At 38.4% G+C, this 23,517-nt stretch overlaps 3 protein-coding genes across 6 annotated transcripts in view; 1 reads left to right on the top strand and 2 right to left on the bottom strand.

Annotated features, from left to right (window-relative positions):
• Window positions 1–226: 226 nt before the first annotated feature.
• Window positions 227–3,603, bottom strand: otud1 (OTU deubiquitinase 1). Its single transcript, XM_005798620.2, has one exon. The coding sequence runs from the start codon at window positions 3,256–3,258 to the stop codon at window positions 2,038–2,040; it is 1,221 nt and encodes a 406-aa protein (XP_005798677.1). The 5' UTR covers window positions 3,259–3,603; the 3' UTR covers window positions 227–2,037.
• A 3,427-nt stretch (window positions 3,604–7,030) lies between these two features.
• Window positions 7,031–13,716, top strand: LOC102235802 (homeobox protein AKR-like). The gene is made up of 3 exons (XM_005798587.3): window positions 7,031–7,325; window positions 10,041–10,270; window positions 12,118–13,716. Exons 1-3 carry the CDS (start codon window positions 7,229–7,231, stop codon window positions 12,772–12,774), a joined length of 984 nt encoding a protein of 327 aa, XP_005798644.2. The 5' UTR covers window positions 7,031–7,228; the 3' UTR covers window positions 12,775–13,716.
• Window positions 13,717–17,069: 3,353 nt separating this feature from the next.
• dlgap1 (DLG associated protein 1) overlaps window positions 17,070–23,517 on the bottom strand; it is a 102,673-nt gene continuing 96,225 nt past the window's right edge. For 2 of the 4 annotated variants that reach the window (XM_005798586.2, XM_023326599.1), the window contains exons 11-12: window positions 22,658–22,810; window positions 17,070–22,177 (exon numbers count right to left, since the gene is read on the bottom strand). In XM_005798586.2, coding sequence (XP_005798643.1) covers window positions 21,962–22,177; window positions 22,658–22,810 — 369 coding nt within the window. In that variant the 3' untranslated portion in view covers window positions 17,070–21,961. The other 2 variants (XM_023326601.1, XM_023326600.1) reach the window with 2 other exon arrangements.

Raw genomic sequence — 23,517 nt, 5'->3', positions numbered from 1 at the left:
TAGCACCTAACTGATGTGGAAGCAAACTCATGATTTTAATTTTGTTTTTACACCAAGTTCTGCAGTTGGACCTGAAGAATTGGCTGTAGGATCATTGTAATTGACATAGTTCAAATGGAGTCAAGTACAGTCTTTGTACTACAAAGCCTTTCAGATAATATTAGCAAGAGTACATTAGAAAAAAAAAAAGAAATGTTAATATGTATATAAAAAAAGCAGGAAAATGTAATCTCATTTTTACATTTTATTCAGAAACAATCCCAAAAAATAAAAACAATTCCGTGAAATTTATAGAAATAACTCAAGATCATCAAGACACCAAAACTTAATTGTGGTGGGACTTGGCATGGACTGAATGAAGCAAATCTGGTTTCACAAACTCTAAATTGTACTATATTATGTGCCTACAGTTTATGGTTGTTTTAATGACAAGCCAGATAAAGTGCCAGAGTGACTGGAATTTTCTCCAGTTGTGTGGAGCATAGACTCTCTACCGCTACCCCTCCCCCATGTGCTGCTGCTAGTCAGCTGTCTGAAAAAAAGAAAATGCACCATTTACTTGCTTAGAAAAAGAGAAAGAAACATGATTTAAAACAAAAAAAATGAAAATAAACCCATCACTCTTACTAAGGTACTACATGTTTGCTTTAAAACTACCGCAAAACTGAGTTGGTACAATTTATATCTTTGTATATGCCAATGCATTAAGATAAAAAAAAGATAAACAGTTATAGCTGTAGTAATATATTACCTCAGAAGCAGTAGGAAAGTTTTACTGAGCTAAAGAAAACCAATTAGAACAGGTTGTACTTTTTTGTTAATGCTGTACTACTGTGGATAAAGCGTGGTGAGAATCCAATAACCAACCTATACCTAGTTAGAACTTTTGTGCAAAAGAGAGAAAAGAGATTTAAAAAAAGACAAATAAAAAAATACATATATACATAAGGAAATGCAATCTAAAACTCACTGCATTTCAAACTGGGTTCTTAAACATTTCAAAACAAAATTCCATACATTTCCCAGTTCAAATGGACATTTTTTTCAGCAGTCTTTCGTAACACTTTGGACATTTGAATATAAAAAAACTAATGTTGAAATGGGTTAAATAGTTGTCAGTTGTTCTATTATCTGTAAGTTTTGCAAGTCATGAAAATTAAACTGGCTTTAATTTTTTGGAATGCAAGGTTTCACTACTTTTTAGTGTCTGGACTAACTGAGATCAGCTCCATCTTAAAATCTATAATTGATTTCTCAAATAAAGATTGAAGGATCTCATATAACATGTGGGCTCTTTATATTAGATCAAGAACTTTTTTCAAGTTTATTAGGGTTGGTCAAAATAACAAAGATCAGCAAATACGGTGCTTTGTTTTACATTTTACCCAGGCCTGAATCACCAACCACATCTTTGGTTTAACCTCACTTTACAGTTGCCTGAAACCTAAAAAGTAGTGAAATGGTTCTTTGTGGGGGGTTGAGGTACATTCAGTCAGTGAGTCAAAAACCAAACATAATAATGGGTAACATTAAAATGTAGTTGTGATTAAGCAAATCAAAGACAAAGCATGTTATTTAGACATAAAAACACTTTTTTTTTTTTGCCATTTTTAAATGTTTATCCTCAGAAAATAGAAAAGGGAAAGTCAGAAATCTAACAGTTTCCTAAGTGCTTTTTGTACAAATTCCAGACTACATTGGAGCCCTGTTTAAAATGTGTCAATTGTTGCACAAATGATGTTAAAAGTATAAATGGTCAGCCAAGAAAAGGCAAATAAATGCTGTACACTGCAAAAATACTCAAACTCAAAGCATCACTGATGTCAACATAACTAAAATCATCCAAAGAACAAGCATACATCCTTCAAATTCCAATCTGGAAGTTCTGGTATATAGAAAAACTCAAGTCTGTGCACTGCACTTTGTTTCACACTTAGAAATCTTATAAAAATAATTTAAAGCAGGAAAAAAGTCATCAGAAGAGTCTCTGTCTGTCATTTTGTAAGAAAATATGTGCTCCGTCAGACAAACTTTATTTCAAACATAACCATTTTGCTCTAGGTACATCTTAGACAGCGAGGCTGCCATAGATTTTGCCAGGTCCTCGTCCCGCTTCCTCTGCATCTGCGATTGTCGACACCAGTCCTCATACTCTGGGTTGGGGAGACGCTTGTCCAATACGACATCGTAGTGACCATTGCTGAGCCAGCTAAGCCAGATTGCCGGTTTGGAGGCGTCCTCCTCCCCAAGATAGTGCACCATGGTGGAAACAGTGAAACTCTCCAGGCTGCCACCAGTCGTAAGGTGGATGTTGACATTCAGCATTTGACTCATGGCTAGGAGCTCTGGATACCCAGCCCAGGCACCATCCTGCGCCGCGCTGATCAAGAACTCTCCAACGTCCCCCTCAATGATGGGTATGAACTCGTCCAGGTGGTCGGCGATGTGGTGCACGGTCTGCTCCCGCAGCTCCCCATGCCTTGCTTGGTCTCCATATGTGGCCTTACACACAGCTCTGTACAGGCAGTTGCCATCTGGAATGATGTGGTACCTGTACTTGTGTCTCTCCTGGAGGTACTTGTTCTGCCTCTCCACCTCAGCCAGATACCTGGTGACCTTATCGTTGATGTCCCCTGTTTTTTGGCATCTCTGCGGTGGAGACTCCTGGAGGACACTGAGCTCAAAGGCCTTCTCCTCTTTACGTGATGACCCCATGGGAGAAAGTTCTTCCATATCCAATGAGGCAAATCCATTCCTTCTAGAAGAAGATGTTTGGGAAGAGGTTTCATCCTCGTATGAATACCTCATCCCACTGATACTGCTCCTCCTAAAAACATGATTCCCAGGAAACATCTCATCAGTTCCGTGTCCCAGATGATTAATCATCTCCCCCATTATATCTGAATCACAGTCATTGCAGAGCTCATTTTCACCTCTTTGCGACTTGTTCTTGGGCTCCTTGATGATGTGAACAGGTACAGACCTTTCCACTCCATCAGGTCTCCGGATTATTATCTCAGCCGTCGATGTGAAGTGAACTGGCCTCACCGGTGAGGCTTCGTAGCAGGAAAAGGCTGGCATGTTTGTCTCACCGCCGTTAGTCGCTGAAGTTGTGCGCAGTCGAAGTTGTCCGTCGACCTCAGAGGAACTTTGCGTCGCCGCGTTGGAGTGTTCGGACGCCGGAGACAGGTTGACAGTAACTTTCCTGGACGTGGACGCCCTCGGGTAGTGTGTGAGAACGCTGTTGTACAGCTGCATGTTTGAAACGCAGTCTTTTATAGCAGGCGAAGCGGCCGTGCCGTTACGAAAACATGACAACAGCGGCTAAAAATATATTAAGACCCGTGTCATCGGTAACAACAGCGGGGAGCTGTTGGGAACGTCTCCATGGCCCCCAGTCACCTTATCAGCAACACGCAGAGACGACGACAAGCTCCAGTTCGGGCTCTTTGCGTCATTTGCAGACAGGGTGCCTCCCTAATTTTAGAGTTGAAACTGCAACTGGACCCTGCTAGTTATACAGTCAGGCAGGCTTAAATCACATAGACTTCCCTTCGAGAATTTCAAGATAAAATTACATTTAAAAAAGTTTCGGTATCTTTTTCAAGCCAGTTTCTCATGTACAATTGTCCAAAAATGTATTTAAAATATAAAAACACCAATCATGAATTGTGACATAGCACAAGACAACTACAGTCAAACATGCCAGCAGACAAACACACAGAAAAAGCAATGGTCTGAGACTGCCTTGTTGCTTCAGGGCCTGGACAAATTGCCACAATTATTAGAAACTAATAAAGGAGAATGTCCAGTTGTCAGGTGGTGATTTATAGCTGTGAGTTATAAAGAAGGACTTAAGTCCATTTCGGATTGGCCTCGTCAAAGCTTGGACAAATACAAGTATGATATTCATACTTTGAAACCCTAAAATGTTGCAAAAATAAAACAAATATCCAAAGAAGAGTTACTCCAAAGTGTTATGAAAAGCCCATAAACAGTTTTCACAAACGCTGTCTGGTAGTTGCTGATGCTAGGAGTTTGTGAAACAAGTTATCAGGTTTAGACAGTGATAACATTTAATATAAGGTCATGTTGGTTCGGTTTATTTCCCTTAATAAATTAAATCATATTCTGAAAACATCTTGTTTCATTTACTTATGTGAAACAACACTTAGGGCAGTATTTGAGATGTGCAAGCAAAGGGTTCCTAAAGCAGATTAGCACACAGAAACAGTTTGTATGATTTTTTCCCTCCCTTATTAATTCAGTAAATAGTCCTTCAGATTCTTTTTGTTTACATTTTAATAATAAAATGTAATTGATAAATTTAAAGACTTTTCTCAAATATATCTATGGTAAATTTAAGTTTTCATTGAAAAAAAAATACATTTGACTTGACTGCAATCTGTCTAAACATCAAAGTTAAAATAGCTATTTATAAAGTGACTAATTAAGAGTTTATATTTTAGCTACTTAGCAAGTACATGCCCAGGAAGGTGACAACATTTTTGTCGTAAACAAGTGGCCTACACGTTTATTTGTAAAGATAAAGTTTTATTTTGAAAGGACGCATTTGCCATCCGCTTTTTTTTTTGTTACTAGGTGACTTGACCCATCAGTGCAAGTCATAGATAGTCACTCTTTTTTATTTACAAGATTACTCCCCAATAGCCAAGGAGAAGCATAGAAAGAAAGAGGGGGATAAAGAAGTTAAAGAAAAGTCACAATTAAGAAAGAAAGGAAGGAAGAAAAAGAAATAATCTTATGAGACTTGGACGTAATAATTGTAGACAGTCCATTTTTGGGAGGGATACAATAAATACATACAATAACCACAATAATTGCAAACAAACTACAAATTGTTGAATGTATATTTATATTATCGTATTAAATATTATTATGACATTTTTCAATTAGATTTATTCTTGAATGACAGAAGGCTATAAGCCTTTGATATGAGAAACTTGTTCATATGCCTATATTTAACGCCTGGACTGTTATACCTTCTGGAGATTCCCACAATGTGACTGCTTTATATAGCCTTTACCTCATAGCAGTCATGTGGTTACAATTCAAGCTGTTACATGTTCTGATTAATTGATATCATCAGAGTATGATGATATAGATCGTCATGTTCTGATATTTCCTGAACGTGCATTTCCTGATGCACGTTCAGGAAATATTATGCTTAGTAATAAATGGAGGTAATTATTTAGTCTGTAGAATATCCATGTTATGTTATAAAATCTTTATAGAAGCATTGTTAAATTTTCAGATTAACTTTTTTTTCTGTTTTTGTTTTAAAGGCTGGATGTAGAATTCCAATATTTATTGCAAAATTGGTGTCATATGGATTGAGGTCAGGATAAAATGGAGAGATCTGGGACATGACTAGTAGAATACACTTGACTTAGAAACCATCTATATGAATAGCACCTGCATTGTCAATGCAGGTGCAACCAAGTACTGAGAAAGATTTATTGACGATCAAGTGTGGATTTCCCTTCTCCTTCCTCATAGCTCTAACTAGGCCCTGCAAAAGAAAAATATCCTTACTCTCAGATGCTCCCACCACCAGCATGTTTCACTTTGGACATGGTGTACAGAAGGAACCAGGTGGTGTAAGTCTATGTTTACCACATATTTCAGGTTTGTTTAGATCAAATCAGAACACCTTCATCCATTCGTTTGCAGTGTCCTCTACATGGCATGGGGAACTCTTTAACTTGGACTTTCTTTCAACAATAGCATTCTTTTTGACAGTTTTCCATAAAGTTGTGCTTTTGAGTTTTTTCCTGACCAATCTTCTGTGTTCTTTTGCGTTCATGATGTTATTTGTTCACTGATAAGCTGCATTCACACTGATATTAAACAACACAAATGTAGACATTATTAATTGGATGACTTCTAAAGGCAAAAAGTTCAAATTAATTTTAGTTAGGGACATCAAATTAAAAAGGACTGAATAAAAATCCACCTCGGTTTTTGAAATGACAAAATGTGAAAAAGTGCAAGGCATTCTCAGTTATTCTCAGTCAAAAATGTAAACAGATATCTTCAGTTGATATGTGGGCTACAAAGAGATATATAAGAAGATTTTCTTTTACTTTATAGTTGAAACGTGTTATTTTATTCTCGTATTTATGCATATGGGGTTGCACGGAAGCATTTTAACTACCAGAGGGAGCTCGAGGACCTCAGGTTTCCCTCATATTCAAATATAAAATCTGCGGCAAAACGAACCACTAGAGGGGGACATTTTCACCTCAAAGATGGAACCCAAGCGGTTGTTTGGAACAAATTCATGCAAACAGCCGATGCCACAGCAGCTGTCGCAAGATTGTGGTCCGCATACAAATGAAGGCATCGATCGTTTCCCTCCCCATCGCCGTCCTTGTTGTTGGTTTCAATAACCTGAACTGGCGCACTATAAGGCGGGGTCAATAAGTCACTACTACACCCACGTCTGGAGGTTTATACTAGGAATGGTAACATTATTAACAAATTTAACTAACATTAATGAATTTCCTGTAGCAACACGGCAAAATGAGAGAGAAAGGAGGAGGAGCAGGCACATTATATTGTCCAACACTTAATAATTGAACGGTTTGAACCCTAATACGCATAATAGGATCACGATCTTAAAAAGCACAGCCTTTGGTAAGTCTGGAGATAAACCTACAAAACATGTTCTAGACTTTTTAAAAGAGGTTTTGCCTAAAGACAAACCGTGTTTGTTTCACTCAGTTACTGCCACGAGGTCCGCAGTGTTCCCTCCACCAGCCTGTTTTGTTTTCATTCCGATCTCCCTTATTGAAGAAATAACATGCTTTCCCAGCATATTGTTTTCAAATGTGTGTGTATGTGTAAGTTATTATGCATTTAGGGGTAATTCTGCAGTAGTTAAAGCCTTACGAAACCGTATGTATTCATGTCAGTGGAACAAGCCGTGCTGATGTCAGAGATTTTCTTCCCCATGCAGCTCAACATGGTGGGAGGATCTCTGCGTTGAGTCACGCAGCTGTCAAAGATAGCTGTCACCCAGTTTCAGGATCAAACACACACACACACAGAGTCAACGAGGAAAACGGCTTTGAGAGCCGAAGGGACGGAGTGGTCTCAGGTAAACCCCCACCGCCACCTCTACTTTCTTTTTTTATATCAAGATTCACAACAGGGACCAAGAGAAGAGAGACCAATATAAAACATATTTTAAAAAAGAAACTTGATGAATAAGGATTTTCCCCCCCTGGGATACACACTGAACGGACGAAAAACAGAGGAATTACTGGGCATTTTACAAACGGAGATGAAGACGAAAAAAGGTAGGTGGGATGTTTTGGATGAGATTGTTGTAGAAGAATATTTAAAAAAATGGAGCTTCATTGCTGGGAAAACGGTAAACAGAATGATTCGCCTCATATGCAAACCATGCAGTCCATTGTTTCCTTCTCAGACATGACAGGGGGCTTTTCTTCCACCATGTGCTGGCGCGGTGTCAAAAGTCGATATGCTTGTTTTTCACTCACCGTTTAAGATTAGTTACACGTGTGTTTATGCTACTTTTGTTTGTGTTGCGCTATCCTATGTTTACGTGTTTTTATAACGAAGTCTCGACCTAGATTGAAAGCGCAAAACGTTAAAACTTAAGAGGAAGACACCACGGTTTTGCTTTTTGAACCTTTGTATTTAGGCATTTTTCATTAAATAAGTGACGAAGTAAGACAGTGATGATAAAAGCCCAAGTTGGTGGCACTATTGTGTTCGCGAGTTTGTGACATTTTCACAACGTGCTTTCGAATATAAAAAAAATCGATACGTTGTATATTTTCGGTCTTAAAGAGACAAACACATTAAGCACGGTTTTAAAGCGTCTGAAATCAGAAAGTAGGCTAATGTTCTTATTGACCTCATTGTTGGGAAGTTGGCTGTTGCCTTGTTCATGGACCTCGTGGTGCAGCTCCTTCACGCAGGCACACAATAGAAACCATCTTACAAGTTGTGTTAAACTTACTAAACCAACGACTTGAATGAGTTTCAACACTTTTCTGATCATTCTGATTAGTTGTAAGTTTTAGGAAGGTGTTGAGTTCAGCATAAAGTATCTCTTGGCGAGTGGAAACTTTTCAGTTGGGTACAAAGACGCACGCAGCCCTTGGGTTCTTTTGTTTAGTCTGGAGACGCTGATTTGCAACAGGTCTCCCCTCCCCCTTTCCCCTCTTCTCCAGCCTACGTAATTACCTCATCCTGTTGGGAACTTTCTTGCTCTTTTCCCACTACTTTGTTCTTATGCAGACCACTTAAACCTCGTCTATCCTTTGAATTTTCTTACATGGCTCTCTAAGCTGTCCAGGTGTAAATATTGGTCTAAATATCACACAAGCTACTGGCAAGCTGCTTCAAAAGTTATTTCTTTCAGAAGATAAATTTTCCAAATGAATACTTCTGCTTAAATGTAGTTTTCAGTTTGCTGCCAGTCAGGCAGGGATTATATACTCTTATCAATATGTTGAAGTTAAATTTGAAGTTTAAAAAAATTCCATGTACCGTTCTTGGAGTTTAAAGTAATTTGCATAAGATGCCAGGGAAAGTCCCAAAGCACTGGAGTTTTCTCGAGGTTTATAGGGCATAGAGTAACACAGCACTGCCCCCTTCTGACCTGTTGCTGCGTACTGCTGATCTGCTGGCTGAAATGTTTATTTCTCTCATTTACAAAAAAAAAAAAAAATACTCATTTGGCTGTTTAGAAATATTTCTAACCAGACCAGCAAGAATTTGCAGGTTTACAGAGGCCATAAGGGTTCATAGTGCTAAAGGTGTTGTATTGTTCCAAGTAGATATACTTTACACACCTAATTCACAAATACAAACTTAAACCTCAAACCCCCAAAATGTCAGATTTAATTCCTCCTCCTTTGTTTTTGGTGTACTTCAATGACTGCTATTTGTCGCCACCTACAGGCATAGTTAGTGTGACATTTGGGTCACTTTTGTTTCATATGTCTGGACAATAATCATTGCCATGTTTACAAAACATCTTTTAGAAAACACAAATGAATAGAACACATTCTCACATGGATATGGCCTGAAATTCTTGAATTTGTCAGTCAGACTGACAGTCATGGTGTAAAAACGTAAGAGGTGTCACACGTCGCTCTAATGTAGTAGGGCTGTGGGGTCTAACAAATATCAAAATTAATATCAAATTGTCATTTACAAACTACTGCAGATTTACTGGGCGTTATTCATGGTTTAATTTAATGCATAAAAATAAATTAGTCAATGCACGGGTTAAGGGAACAAAAATGCATGTTACCGATAACACTCATTGGGTGCAATAATTAGAAATATTTTCAGTTTTAACAAAAACAAATGTATTGCCTCAATTATTACAGTTTTTGTAGCATTAATATTGCAAAAGTTTGCTTTCTTGTGAGGATCACATACCAGCCTTTGAAGAGTCAGCATGAGGAATCTCTTGTTTTCCCCCTAGCAGAACCACTGCTGTTTACCTAAGATGACATAATAAATACATTATGGGACTGAGAATCAGAGAAATTCTGGGAAAAAAGGGGTTAAGTATATTATTTAGTCATGAGAGTGACTTTGTTGATATGTCACTCTCATGCTGATTCAAAACACCCAAAACCTTGTTTGATAATGACTAACATTGAAAGCAGAACCTTCTAATTTTTTTTAAAGGCACCGCTCCTGTTGTTCAAAAACGGAATCCCTTTTTAAATGTTCCTTTCCCTACTGTTTGGTTGGTTTGTGAAGGCAGGGCTTTTTAACTGACACAGCATCAGGCAAGCCTTTGTGACGTCCCCCCCTCCTTCAATCTCTCCCCCTCCTCTTTTTTTCCTTCTCACATCCTCCCTCCCTCGCTCCTTATATGAATCACATGGCTGAACTTGACAGCTCGCTTCTGACACATCAGCTGCCTTCCAGACAGCCTCTGCGGGACTTGATAAAAACAGGATAGGCTCTCTCTCTCCCCCCACCCTGTCCTGTCCTAATGTGCTCTCCTTTTCTTGTTTCAGGTCTGACAATGCTGTCGGGGAGCGAAACGGATGACGAGGATAGCGTTGACACCCCCCTGGATCTGTCCTCGAGCGCCGGGAGCAACGGGAAGAGGAAACGGAGAGGGAACCTGCCCAAAGAGTCGGTCCAGATTCTTAGGGATTGGCTGTATGAGCACCGTTACAATGCTTACCCATCAGAGCAGGAGAAGGCTCTTCTCTCTAAGCAGACTCAGCTCTCCACGTTGCAGGTATGAAGTGAAGACACATAAAATTACCAAAGACCTGCTGCCAGTAAACAATTAAAGTAAAAAAAAACCCCCAAAAAAACCACCACTGTAAAACTTGAGAGGAAACAAGCGTGAGCTTTACTGACTCATATCCTGTCAAGATGGCAAACGCAACACGTCAACAGTGAATTGAAGGTCATCCAAACCAGCTTGACGTTGCAACACAAAAAGTATATGAGGCAACGTGAGTAAACTCACTCCCTGTGAGTACTGCGGGTTTGGCTAAGAGACATTGGACAGGAATTTCCCTCCCTCCAGCCTCATTCCATCCCAGCTGTCTGGGAACAATGCATAGTCATTTACATAGTTAGAGTTACAGGCCTCCCTGAGCCAGTTACAACTAGCCTAAAGGAGTGAACAAAAATAGGGGTGGGACAATGGTTGTTAATAGTTTGACAAAGGAGATTAGCTCTTATTGTTAAAATACATCATTTAAAGGGAGAGTTAAGGATTTTTCAAGTTAAGTCATAGGTAGTTAATGTGCTACTCGCTGTAGATGACTCTTAGCATTTTTATTCAGTATTAATCCAGATAAGTTGGTTCCCTACACTTGCGTTCAAGAGCAGGGTCCAAGATCAAAAGCAAAGTTCAACTATCTTTAAAAATACAAAAACGACAGTCTCATACACATTTAAGTGAATACTATTTTACAAATTTTTTATTCATAATTAATTTGTTTTGGTTGGCTATTTACAGAGAAGTCTCATTTTGAGGTGGTGTCTTCCTGATAGAAACTGCAGTATAAAATAATGATTAAAATAAGTAAAATGTAATTCACATAAATGCCTATTTTCTCAATTATACACTTCTTTATCTCTATTAAAGAAGTGCCTGCATACCTTTTACATGTTCCTTCTCAGGACGCGTTTCACTGTAGAAGCTCATTGGTGATGCACAGGAAGAATCCTTTAATTCTTGTCTGAATTATCATAGGTAATTTGTGAATTTAACTGCCTAATGATAAAATGAGAAGGGTTAAAGGTTCATAACATAGCATTTGCTTCAGCCACTTTGGTTTTGAGATAAGAGTTGTTTTTATGATGGCAACAGCCTACTTTGATCTTGGCCTCTCTTGGACTAGCCATTAGCTATATCTTTCAGTACAACTCATTTGGACTCATGCGAATTAAATGGTGCCAGTGGAATTATGGTGCATGCTATTTGTGCTAAGTGTAGTTTTAGTGTCTCCAGTGAGAAACACAACAAGAGGTCCTCCTGAAGTTTGCAGTCTCCTTGTAGAAGAGCTTCCAGAATGGCGATTGTGCCTAGAAAACCTAGTGAAAGTTATAGGGAATAAGAATTGATCTTTTGATGGTATGCATTTGCTTAAACAAGTAGCGCACAATATGTTCCTGTAGAGTTGAACATGTAAAATTTGGAGAAATCCATTATCAGCTTTTAATGCCAAATCAAGTTGGCACCACGACAGTAAGCAAAACCCAGTGACTTTCCTGCTTGGAACTAGAATTTGACTGAAATGTTGCATCATTCCCAGAATGATGCAACATTCCCAGTTCTTATGAGACAAATCGAATGCACCATTTACTTCTGGTCTCGTATTAACTGCTAATCCTTAAAAAGAACTTTTAAAAAGTTCCCACTCTATGAAGTCTAAATTTTTAAAACTTTGAATTGATAAACTCTGCTCTTCTGCAGTCCCAGAACATGTGGTAATTGCCTTTTACCCACTTTAATCAGTTCTTAATTTGTGAAAAGTTTTTTTTTTTTTTTTTTTTTTGTAGGCATAAAATGTTAGCCAAACAATGCAGCTTTCTCATTAAAGTGACTTATGTGCTTGTCTTTTTTAGGTGTGTAACTGGTTTATCAATGCCCGGCGACGACTCCTCCCAGAGATGCTGAGAAAAGACGGCAAAGACCCCAACCAGTTCACCATCTCCAGGAAAGGGAGCAAGGCTGGTGACAGCTTCTCTGACAGCTCCCAGTCCCCGAAACACAGCAGTCCTGCTGCGGGCGCAGAGGAGGCCTGTGACAAACGCGCCCTCCACCCTTCCAGCTTCGACCCTAGCATTCCCAGCGTCCTGAGGAAGCCCGTGTCCCACTCCATGTCCTCTCCAGTCTCCTCGTCTCCCTCTCCTGGCCTCATTCCAAACCGGCCCTCTGTCATCTGTCACACCACTGTCACCACAGCCATGCAGGCCAGCCCGACAGCCTCCCATCCTTCAGCGCCAGGAATGAACTGCGACAGGGCGGCCGAGCTGTTGCAGTCCGTGCAGGCTCAAGCGATGTTCCGGTGCCGGGATGAGGGGCCGCTCTCTGCCACCACCACCATTCTCAGCAGCACCAGCATGGAGGGCAACCTCAGCCCCCGCAGCGGCCTGTTCAACACCCCTCCCCCAACCCCTCCAGACCTCACACAAGACTTCAGCGGCTTCCAGCTCCTGGTGGACGTGGCCCTCAAACGGGCTGCAGAGATGGAGCTGCAAGCCAAACAGCTGGTGTCCTAAAGGAGAAGCGGGGGAGGGGGAGGAGACTGACTTTGCGTCTCGAATGTGGATGGAACTCCTCAGTTCAGTGACTTTTTTTTTCTGCACGCAAGAAAGAACAAAACCACATGAAAGCCTGATCATTTCTATTTTTGGTATACCAATCGACATGATGAGGATGTTTTTTTTTTTGTTTGTTTTTTTTAATTTTAAAAAAACTGTATCAAGGTGCCTTGGCTGTAAGATTAGTCATTTCATATACATGCGTATGTATCTACATGTGTATTTTATTTGCACACAGGGACCAAAAATGTTATCAAAGAAATGCTGCCTGTCTTTATGTCTTTGACTTGTACTGAATATCGCCATAGAGGGATGGAGCAAGAGCTGGATGATTCAGACGGGTCGCGTCCACACTCATTTACGGTTAAAAACATTTCAGAGTTCCTGATTGCTCTGCCTCATTCATTTGCACACTAAAGGCAGAAAAAAGGTCATCTCAGTGTCTTACACTTTGCTCTTGGCATCGATGAAAAACTTATTCACTACTGTAGTTAATGTTTAACTGTTTTCATAAGTATAGTTATGATTTTTGTCATTTACTTTTAGCTAATTTTAAAATGAACTTTTTTTTATACTCTTATTTTCATACCAAGGGATATTTTTCATATGATCAATGTAGCAGGTTCTTAGACTGAGCCTTCACCCCTCACCATCACTCAGCGAAAACAACGGCCAGTGGACTGTAAAGTTAAACACTACATATTGCTGTTTTACAAACTGAAAGACTTTTTTTTTTTATTATTTTGAAATCACCAAAAACAAACATTTTCACCTATAATAGGATCATGTGTACAATTGATGTGACACAATGCCCAATGATGTGATTTCTTTTCATACTGTGCAATGTTTGTGGCAAAAAGTGGTCACATGGGATTCAAATAAAGTTTTGTTTTTTCTAAATATTGATGTTCTCTATTTTTTGTGATAATTCCTTGTTGCTTAAACCACTAATCGTCATTGTTGAAGAAACCTGTTATGGCTGCGCTGTATCCAAGCAGGCCATTAGAACATTGAGTGCAAGGAAAAGTTCGCAGACAGAATAACCTCGCTAGTAGGGTCATCTCCATGACACACAGCATTGAAGTATTAAGAGATGCAAAAGTAGTCACAACCAAATATTGACTCGACACACTGTATGTGTGTCGACTTGTATGTTTTTGTCAGCTAATGATTCTATAAAATATGCATTGAGTCGGGAGTTTTTTTTTTATTATAGTTAATGTATCACCTGTATACTAAGAATCACACGCAATGTCTTTCCAGTTACAGCTACGAACTGCCTAATAGAAGAGTAGGGCAGTATACAAATAAGAAAGAGGTTACTTAAACTTAAAAATTAGATTTTTTGTAGTGCCCCGCTGTCAAAAGAAGCAACTACCTTGACTGTACATCCTTTACAACCTCAATCTGAGTATTTGCATCATTATTTCCACAGGCATTCCAGGGTGATTCACGTCGATAGATAATAGGTGGCACACAACCTCCAACTGCCATTTTCTATGTGGTATTACAATGTCAAAAGTACACTTTGGTCTTTGCCCTCTGAGAGTGGAGGTTAGTTTCAGCCTCTGGGACCAACTAGTCTTAATGTACATTAAATTAAGTCTTGGGAGATATCTACTGAATTAGATATTAGTTACTTATATTCTTTTAACAAAACCACACTTCAAAAATCCTCAACTATCCCTTTAATATGCGTTTACTGTCCTGTAAATAAAATTTAAATTTGGAGATTACATTTTCACCCTTTCAAGGTAAGCAGAAGGCGTAGAGTTAGACTGTTCTGTAAATAAAAGCAGGGAATACAGGAGCACAGAAACAGTGTGGCACTCTCATTCTTTCCACAGGCATTCCAGGGTGTGAGAGGTTTTACGACAAGTCCTGTGAATTAGCATAGTCCTGCATAAATTATCATGGAGCAAACTGCAGACGTCAACAGTTTCTTGACAGCAGGGGCTGATGCATCTACATCTCAATGGCTCACAACAGGCAGAAAATGAAGGCTTGAACTGCATCATTCTGATCCTGCTGAATACTTTCTATCAATGGCCTTATCGAGAGCTATTTAACTTCCAAATTAATATCTAAATTATTTACATCTTTGACAAAAAAACAAAAAAAACCCCAAAGGTTTTTAAGCGAAGCTTATTTAGGAGATTATGATCAATCAGTACACTTGATTTACATTCTGAAATATAAATCTCAGAGTTGAAAGTCGGAAAAGTTCAAGTGTCACCAAAGAGTGACTTCCAGTTTGGAAAGTCAGCAGTCCCTGGGGTCTCCGAGGTCAACATCCCAGAGAGCTGGTGTACATCAGCAACTTTGTCAAAATAGCTGAAAGCTCTTATTTTTCCCCCACTTCAGGCAGCTAAAAATATATTTCTTACATGTTAAAAACAATTGTTAGTGTCTTAATGCATGTAAATGCTGTTTTAATTTTTTTAAACTGCCATCATAGTTACATTAGATTGATATTGACCAAGTCATGATTATTTACAATGACGATTGTACATTTCCTTCTCCAACAATGGCCTCTCCATTTGAAACATTCAACAAAATAGAGCATGTTAAACATATTGGGCAAAAGTAATTAATGACTTGTACACCTTGAAAGTTTCACAAAGTACAATAAAATTGAACCACTGTAACATTTTTCCCTTTTACGCCTGCTGTTTGTTTGGGCAGAAGGGGTACGTAAAGGGGTAGTTCAGAATTTCTGATGTGAGCTTAAAAGTGAGAAAAAGCAAATAACATATAACTTGGAATAGACAAGTCTCTTATAGTGTCATAATTTAGTACATACAGGTTAGTTAGCACCAAACTGACTGTTAGCTGAAGAGGGTCCAAGACCAAAGCAGATTTCTGCTATGTTAAAACATCTCTAATCTGAAATATTTCAGTTAATATAAAAAACTATTTCATGAAAAAATGAATCATCATTGTGTTCACACTGAGAAGTTATTCTCACAAAATCAAAGGATTATTTCACAGCCAATGGGGACAGAGGGCAGTGCACCAAAAATGATGTTCCTGTGTGCAACATTTGTTAAGAACGATACATGTAAATCTGTAGTGTTTGAATTAAGCAAATACTGTTTTACCATTCTGTTCATGCATGTTCATGTTCTATCATCTACATGTTTCACTCAGGAGACATCATTAGTGGTGCACCACCTCCAATCACCTCAGAGCACAGTGTTTGAAAATTTTTTAAAAAAACTTAATATTTGAGGTCTATTAAAAGAATAGAAACCAAAAATATTGTTTGATGCTTTCTTTTTTACAGCATGCATTTTACTATGTTTGTTCCACACTGCTAACTACAGTCTCCAGAGTAAATAACCACAGACTTCTCTATAAATAACTAAACTGGAAGGTTTAGTTTCCAAAGTAGCCCTCATATAAATTGTTCTATTTAAAAAAAATTCCAGTCACTTGAACATGCCATAAAACTAGAATTGTATTGACCCATTAGCTCAAAAGCTAATTTGTTTAATCCGTTGTTTCAAATATACTAAAAAAATGTATAATGAAACAAATGAAATCCTCTTGTTCTAAGGATATAAATGATGAAATATTCTGTCTTTAGGTATGGGATATTAATTTATGTCTGGAGCTTAATAATGGACTTGGTACATACAGCTCTTGAAAAGTATAACAGTAAACACTCAATTCTAGAGTGGAATCATGATTTAGTATGACAAAGAAAAATCTATTCTTGTTTTTAGTTTTCTGTAGATTAGAGAATAGAGAACTACATATTGGTTCCTGTTAGATCTCAACTAAAAATGTCTGGAAGCGTTTTAAGTCCCAAATGCTCTGGTATAAGTGTTTACAATTTTTATGCTTTCTAAAAACTTTCACACCAATAAAAGTTTAAAGGAGACCTTCAGGAACAGCAGGTACTAACCACCAAGTTGAAGCATGCATATGGTAGAAGACCTTGGCCCAGAGTGCACACAAAGACAACATCCTCCCACAACCATCACAGCACAAACCCCTAACCCCAATTGTGACCACCAAGACCAATGTGCCTCCCTCTCAGCATGACTGATGTGTGAGTGACAAATCACCAGAAGCTGCGCTGTGTACGGGAGCATCAAGGCTAAACCGAGCCCGAGAGTGCCGTCTAATTATGGGGCTCTGCCCCTGCGGAAGGGGAAACGCCCAAAAACGACCTACTAATCTGCTTAATTATATTCCAATTGAAAACACATGTGGAGACAGGGAAAGAAGAAATGAACCCAACAAAATAACAGCAAGGACTCTTTTTTTTAATGCTGATAAGAGCTTATACATGTGCCATAACATCAACAGTGTAATAACATAATTACAAAATGTATATCTGTTCAGTGTGTTATTCATGTGTTTTAGTTTACATTTACATAGGGAAACATTCATTTATGTACAAATATTTATCTGACCAACCACAGGTGCACCTCAAATTATAATATCGTCAAAAAGTTTAATTTCAGTTATTCAAGTCAAAATGTGAAACTCATGTAATTTTACAATTTAAGTGATATTTAAAGCCTTTATTTGTCTTAATTTTAATGATTATGTCTTTCAGCTAATGAATAGCCATCATTTCAGAGAATCAGGTTTTTCAAAAAATTCTGCTGCTGGCCCATATATCTCTCAACTCAAAACCTGGATGCAACTGGAAAAAACCAATGGCATTTGCTTTTTATTATGCTCAGTGTCTCAACTTTCTCAAAATTACAACTCCAACGAACCCTTTGGTTACTTTTTAAAAACATCAGTCTTGGAAATTTGAACTGGATAAAAATATTTGTTTTTACTTTATGATGTAAAACATGCTGGGAAAAGTCAAAGTACTTGAACCTTTGGGTAATGCGATCATTGAGAAGACTGCAGACATGATAGTTATCCAACAGTTGTCACTGACAGCCTCCACAAGGAGAGTAAGCTACCACAGCTCACAGCTGTTCGAGAAACTTGCATTGAAAGTTCAGTAAAAGTCAGTAAAACGGGTGAAGAAATGTGACAGAGCACACAGGTAACTGCTGGTTTAAAGGTATCGGTGAAGCAAAGTCCATTCAAATATTCAATCACAAAAGTGTTGCTGTGTTTGACTGGCCAGGAAACCCTCTTGACCTGAACTCTGTTAAACTACAGAGACACCAGCAGTTCACCTCCATGTCTCAGCAGACTGAAGCAGTAGTTTCAGGCAAAAGAAGCCCCAACCAAGTACTAAGTGTACATACTCTAATGTACATTTACATTGCTTTCAGTAGCCCTGGCATTAGATATTGGAAATTATTTTTATTTGGTGTTATCTAACATTAATGCTAATACAATTTTGGTTAAAATTGTATTGGTGTTAAGTCATGATCATCAAAATGAGTAGAAATAAAAGCTTGAATTATATCACTGTGTAACGAGTGCATATGAGTTTCACTTTCTAAACTGAATTATTAAAATAGGCTAAGTTTTCAAAGATATTTTAATTTATTGAGATGCTGGTGTACGTCACAAGCTTCAGAAGTGTCAAGATTGTTGCCCACAATTCAACATTCTGGTTTCTAATTCCCTGCTATATGAGGAGGTTTATACTGATATGTTATACTAAAAAACAGAAATAGAGGTTCTATCTTTTATCAGACAATTTAATGCAAATACAAGTAAATAAAAAAATAAATGAAAAAAAAAAAAACAACTAAAATGGCCTTGACCAAAAATATTATGTGTATTCTCTAAAATTTCATCCATCCAGCAAAAGAAATACCAATTGTAAGATTACATCATCACTTCCATCACAAATGACTTCTTTCTTGATGAAAACGTAAGGTAGCTGTTTTGTAAGGTAAAATAGCAGGATCAAATGTATTCCCGCATATTCAATGGCACAAACGTTATCAGATCAACATGGACAACTAAATTGCACATGACATCCTGCTGTTCGGTTAGCTAAACTAATAAAAATGACTATAGGCCGGATGAGGATTGTCTCCACATTCAAGCAGCTGACTGAAATACCTTGTTACAGTTGAAGAAAGTTGGGTCAAGTGTCCCCAACATCAAAATTGTTCAGAATATGGCAGAAATTATTTTCAGTTTATGTGGGATAATCCTTATAAGAAGGACTAAACACAACAAGAGATGGAACTTTGGGTCACATACAGTAGAGGTGCAGTTCAATAAATTAGATTAGCATAGAAACAGTACTTAATGCGGTAATTAAATTCCAAATGTTAAATTCATACAGGCATTCATTACACACAGAGTAATATATTCCAGCTAATTTTAAAGATGACACTTTATAGGCAATTATGATTATTTTTATTTGGATTTAAATATTTCACAGGATCTTTTTTTTCTAAAAAGAATCATTATCTACTTATAGCCGATGTAACAGCTTTTCCTTTCACAAAATTTTTCCTTAGTATGCTGCGACCCAGGCAGCTTCTATAGAAATGAACTTTTCTTACTTGTGTAACGGCAACACTGGCAAGTCAAAATTTCCCCATATGAATGTGTATGCCATCACATGGCCAGAAAACAACAACTAACAACTGTAATAAAATGATCAAATTAACTATAATAAAAACCCTTGAAATATTTTACTCTGTGTTATTATTCCATGTTAAATTTTCAATTTGTCTGTAGTAAATGAACTTTTCTATGACATTTGAATTTACTGATTTACTAAAACACTCATGTGAAGTAAGACACACAGTCACTCACACCCTCACACACACACACACTCCCCCCTTCCCCTGAGACTGCTGTTGTGCTCAACTATTGTAGTAGAAATTAAGGCTGATCACAGGAACAGAAGAAAAAACCCAAAAGGTGCCTTTCATGCAGAAGAGCCAATAAACAAAACCCAAACACAGTATAAGGGCCGTATAGTTAGTGCATATTAATATTTATAATAATAATCACAATGTCAATAAACAATCATCCCTCCCCCATCAATAAATTAAACATGAATACAAAATATTAGAAATAGAATTCTTCTGTATGACCTTCAGTAATTGCTTCATTTGGAGGCAGAGATGCACACACAGTGAGGAGAAATAGTCCCTTTCCACTTCTCTAGACTCAATTCTACCAAGACGTCTCTTGGCTGTAAATGACATTTAAGAAAAATATAGTACAACTACATTATATTGTACCAAATATCAGTATTTTAGCTTAGTCTGATATACAGGAGGTGTGTGAACACAACACTTGTCTAGGAATAAACGTTAAAAAAAAATAAAAATAAAAAAGAACGTCCACATGCGAGTCATGTTACGTTATACTTGTGTTTCCTTTTTACAGACGTCTTACTGAGTTGAAATGAGACAGGACAGACTCAGTTTGTTTATGCTGCTACCTTGACAGTCAGGACTCTTTAGGCTCTAGAAAAATAGGAAGCACTTTTGAGATCTGAATGAAAGCACACACACGTTGTGACACGCAAACACACAAACTTAAGCCTGTGGCTCCTTCAAAAGAAGGACTGCAGTCCCAACTGCTTGGCCTCATGTAGATCCGGCCTTTCAAACTGCTCCAATGAAGCTTAGACAGACATCTAGTTGTGCCAAATACGCAACCTGGCAAAAGTATTCAAATGCTTTGAACTTGTTTTAACGTCACATTGCAACCGCAAATATTCATGTTTTATGTGATGGTGATGTGAATGGAAAAGAATACACAGCTTTACAAATACTTTTACACACAGAAATTTGAAAAGTGTGGTGTGATTTTGTATTTAGCCCTCTTTATTCTGATACCTCTAAATAAAATTAATTAAAAATGAGCCCACTTTTAATGAGACTTCACTTGTGCCTAACTGAATGTCAGTTTGAATATGACTGTTTTGTAAGCCTTACGTTTGAGGTTTGTTAGATAACATTATAGTATACCTCTGGGGGAGCGGCAGAGTTCCAAAGCTCAGGTGTGAGAATCTGACACTATGTTTAAACTATGTTTACAAGGAGATGATTTTAGGTGAAACCCAAATATTTTTGTTGCGTTCCAGCCGCTTGTTTACACGTCTCTGGTGAGGAAACCTGCTCTTAGAGTGGAACTTTCCGGAACACCCCCAACAGAGGTGTGAAGTATTCTGCAGGTGTGAAAGGGCACACGTGCAGAACGCACAGCTGCAGGATTTGTTCTACGTATGCATGGGCGATAACAGTAAAAAACAAAAAAAAAGGTGGTTAGCATTGTACTGTGTGCTACTCAATATTTTCAGTTTAAGACATCTTCTGATATGGAGATGTCTTAAACTGTCTGGTTTGCATCTACATCTCTAACTGCATCTACATCTCTACAAGAATTTCGACGCCATATAGTTAGATACCTGCCATGACAACTACAGCAGATTCAAGGCTTCTTGGCGGTGTTGTCTAAACAGTGATGCAGTGTCGTCTAAATGTGGAACTTTTTCTCAAACATCTAAAATACCAACAGTTTCCAGACAGTGGTCTTGTTTTAACAAAGTCTTAGGTGTGCACTTCCCAGATGAAAACCAAAATACATTAGATTGGGCAGAGATTGATGTACAGTACAATGATATTAATTTTGAAAATAAGTAAAATTAAGATTTTTTTCTTTTTTACTTTATGTTGTGCAATAGAATTGTGAATCCACTTGTCGCACACTGACACATGGCGGTGTCAGCATCATGCTGTGGAGATGCAACACACTACGCATGGTAGAATATTAACTGTAAATTTTCACTGTGAAACATGGTGAGGAATGGCTTTCTTTGTAAAAGCAGTAATTAGTGCTGCAATATGGCATAAAATCAGAATAAAACACTGAAATTTGTGATTGTAATGTGACAAAATGTGTAAAAGTGCCAAGGACGTGATCTCTTTCTCATGTATATTAACAGAAGAGGTGTTTTTGTTTTTAGACAAATCTTTGTGAGTGATGAACAGAATTGCTACATCAAAGCTGGGAAAAAGAAAATGAGCGTGAGATATATAAATAATTCAATAAATACTGTAAATGTACAATTCTTGTTCAGACACCCTCCACGGCGAGTGAGCCCACAGTGATCTGGAAAGTCGGCAGAAAAGGTGATTATATTATGCTAGCACCCTAGCCTTACCATTCAGTGCTACTACAGTGTTTATGAGACAGTGTAGAATATTAGACATGTAGGCGTACACTTCCGTGTGTCTCAGAGTCTGGTCTGAGCCTCGGGAATATAGATCTCAATGCTGTCTGCGCTCTCAGTGGCCGAGCTCTGCCGCACCGACGCGGCACGTTTGGCAGCAAGCAAGCGTTTGCGAGCCTCCAGGCGCTGGCGCTCAGAGCTCTCCAGCGAGCGGTCCCTAGCCAGAGGTGGGTGGCCCTTCAGGGGCTTCTTTGGCACAGGGGGGGGCATCCTTCTTTCCTGGACAGGGATGACAAACAATCTTAAAGCTGGGATTCCTTTGTGGGCAGGCGGAAGCTAAATAAGCAGGGAAACTGTAAGTTTGTATGGAGGTTATGCAGAGCAGTTGGCGGCATAATGTGAGAACATGCAATCTCAAATGAGGTTATGGTTCACGGTGGCAGCCATTTGTGTGGGGTAAGAGAGCACAATGGTGGCCTTTGTGTGAGGTAAAAAGACCATTGGAGATGGACAGGCCCCAACGGTGCATGGCAGGTAGAGTGGCTTCTCAAAAGCAGCTCACTGTCAATAACGAGATAGAGCAAAACACACAAGACAAGTAGCGGCGTCAGGCAGGCAACACATATATACATGCTACAACAAAGCTAATATGACAGCAGAAAGCATGCAAGGTTACTAATGCATTCCAAATCCATATTGGAGGCTAAAGCACTTAAGATTTGCTCTGTGGGATTTTATGTGTGCCTCATGTGTGCGCACCTGAATTTCTGGGGGGGTCAGAGGTTTCCAGTTGTTGGCTTTGAGCTGGTGGAGTTCGTCAAACTTCAGGCTAATGTTCTCGATGGACAGCTGGAGCATGTCCCAGAAACCCGCCAGATCCTGGGAGACGGGTCGCGGGTGTGCATTTGGATTCTGACATATACACATGAACACAAGCATGCAGACAAATACTGTTTATATGCTTGATTACTCACAGCTTTGATTATTGGTTTTTCTACTGGCACATATTTGAAGGAGGCGGCGTTTATCAGACACTTAGCACCATACTGTAATAAGTGGAAAATGGGCTGATTTACAGTATGTTCCTTGACAACTACAATACCCCTTGTTTTTCTTCAAGCGAGGACAAAGAAGCTTTTTTTTTAATCTTTCACTTTTTAGGTTTTTTCACCTTACAGCCATAAACTTTAATGTCATTTTTGGACTTTTACATGACAGACCAACAAAGAGCAAAATATAATCATGAAGTAAAAGGAAAATGAAATAAACATTATTTATTTATTTCCAAATAAAAATTAGAGAAATGTAGGATCACCGTAATCTCAGTCGGAATCGATGTAGAGCATCATTCTACTTTTCCATTGCTAGTTCTCTGATAAATGTTCTTCTGTTAGCTTAGGTGGATCACCATGTCCTGGTAGATTTTACAGTTGTGCTATATTGCTTTTCTTTTCAGATGATGGACTAAGAAATGCCATTTAAGATGTTCAAAGATTGGGCCTTATAACCTGGACATTGATACCTAAAACATCTGGTGTGACCCCTGGTCTTTGCTCACCAATGTTCTCCAACCAACTTCAGTGGCCCTCAAGGAACAGCTGAATTCATAATGGGAATTA

Source organism: Xiphophorus maculatus, chromosome 21, assembly GCF_002775205.1.
Source record: "Xiphophorus maculatus strain JP 163 A chromosome 21, X_maculatus-5.0-male, whole genome shotgun sequence".
NCBI lineage: Eukaryota > Metazoa > Chordata > Actinopteri > Cyprinodontiformes > Poeciliidae > Xiphophorus > Xiphophorus maculatus.
This window is presented reverse-complemented; position numbering and strand designations above follow the sequence as displayed.

Coding starts and splice junctions, on each gene's coding strand:
- LOC102235802 (XM_005798587.3), top strand. CDS start 7,229: ATGAATAAGGATTTTCCCCCCCTGGGATACACACTGAACGGACGAAAA. Junction 7,326..10,040: donor GGAGATGAAGACGAAAAAAG/GTAGGTGGGATG, acceptor TTCTTGTTTCAG/GTCTGACAATGCTGTCGGGG. Junction 10,271..12,117: donor CTCAGCTCTCCACGTTGCAG/GTATGAAGTGAA, acceptor TGTCTTTTTTAG/GTGTGTAACTGGTTTATCAA.
- otud1 (XM_005798620.2), bottom strand. CDS start 3,258: ATGCAGCTGTACAACAGCGTTCTCACACACTACCCGAGGGCGTCCACG.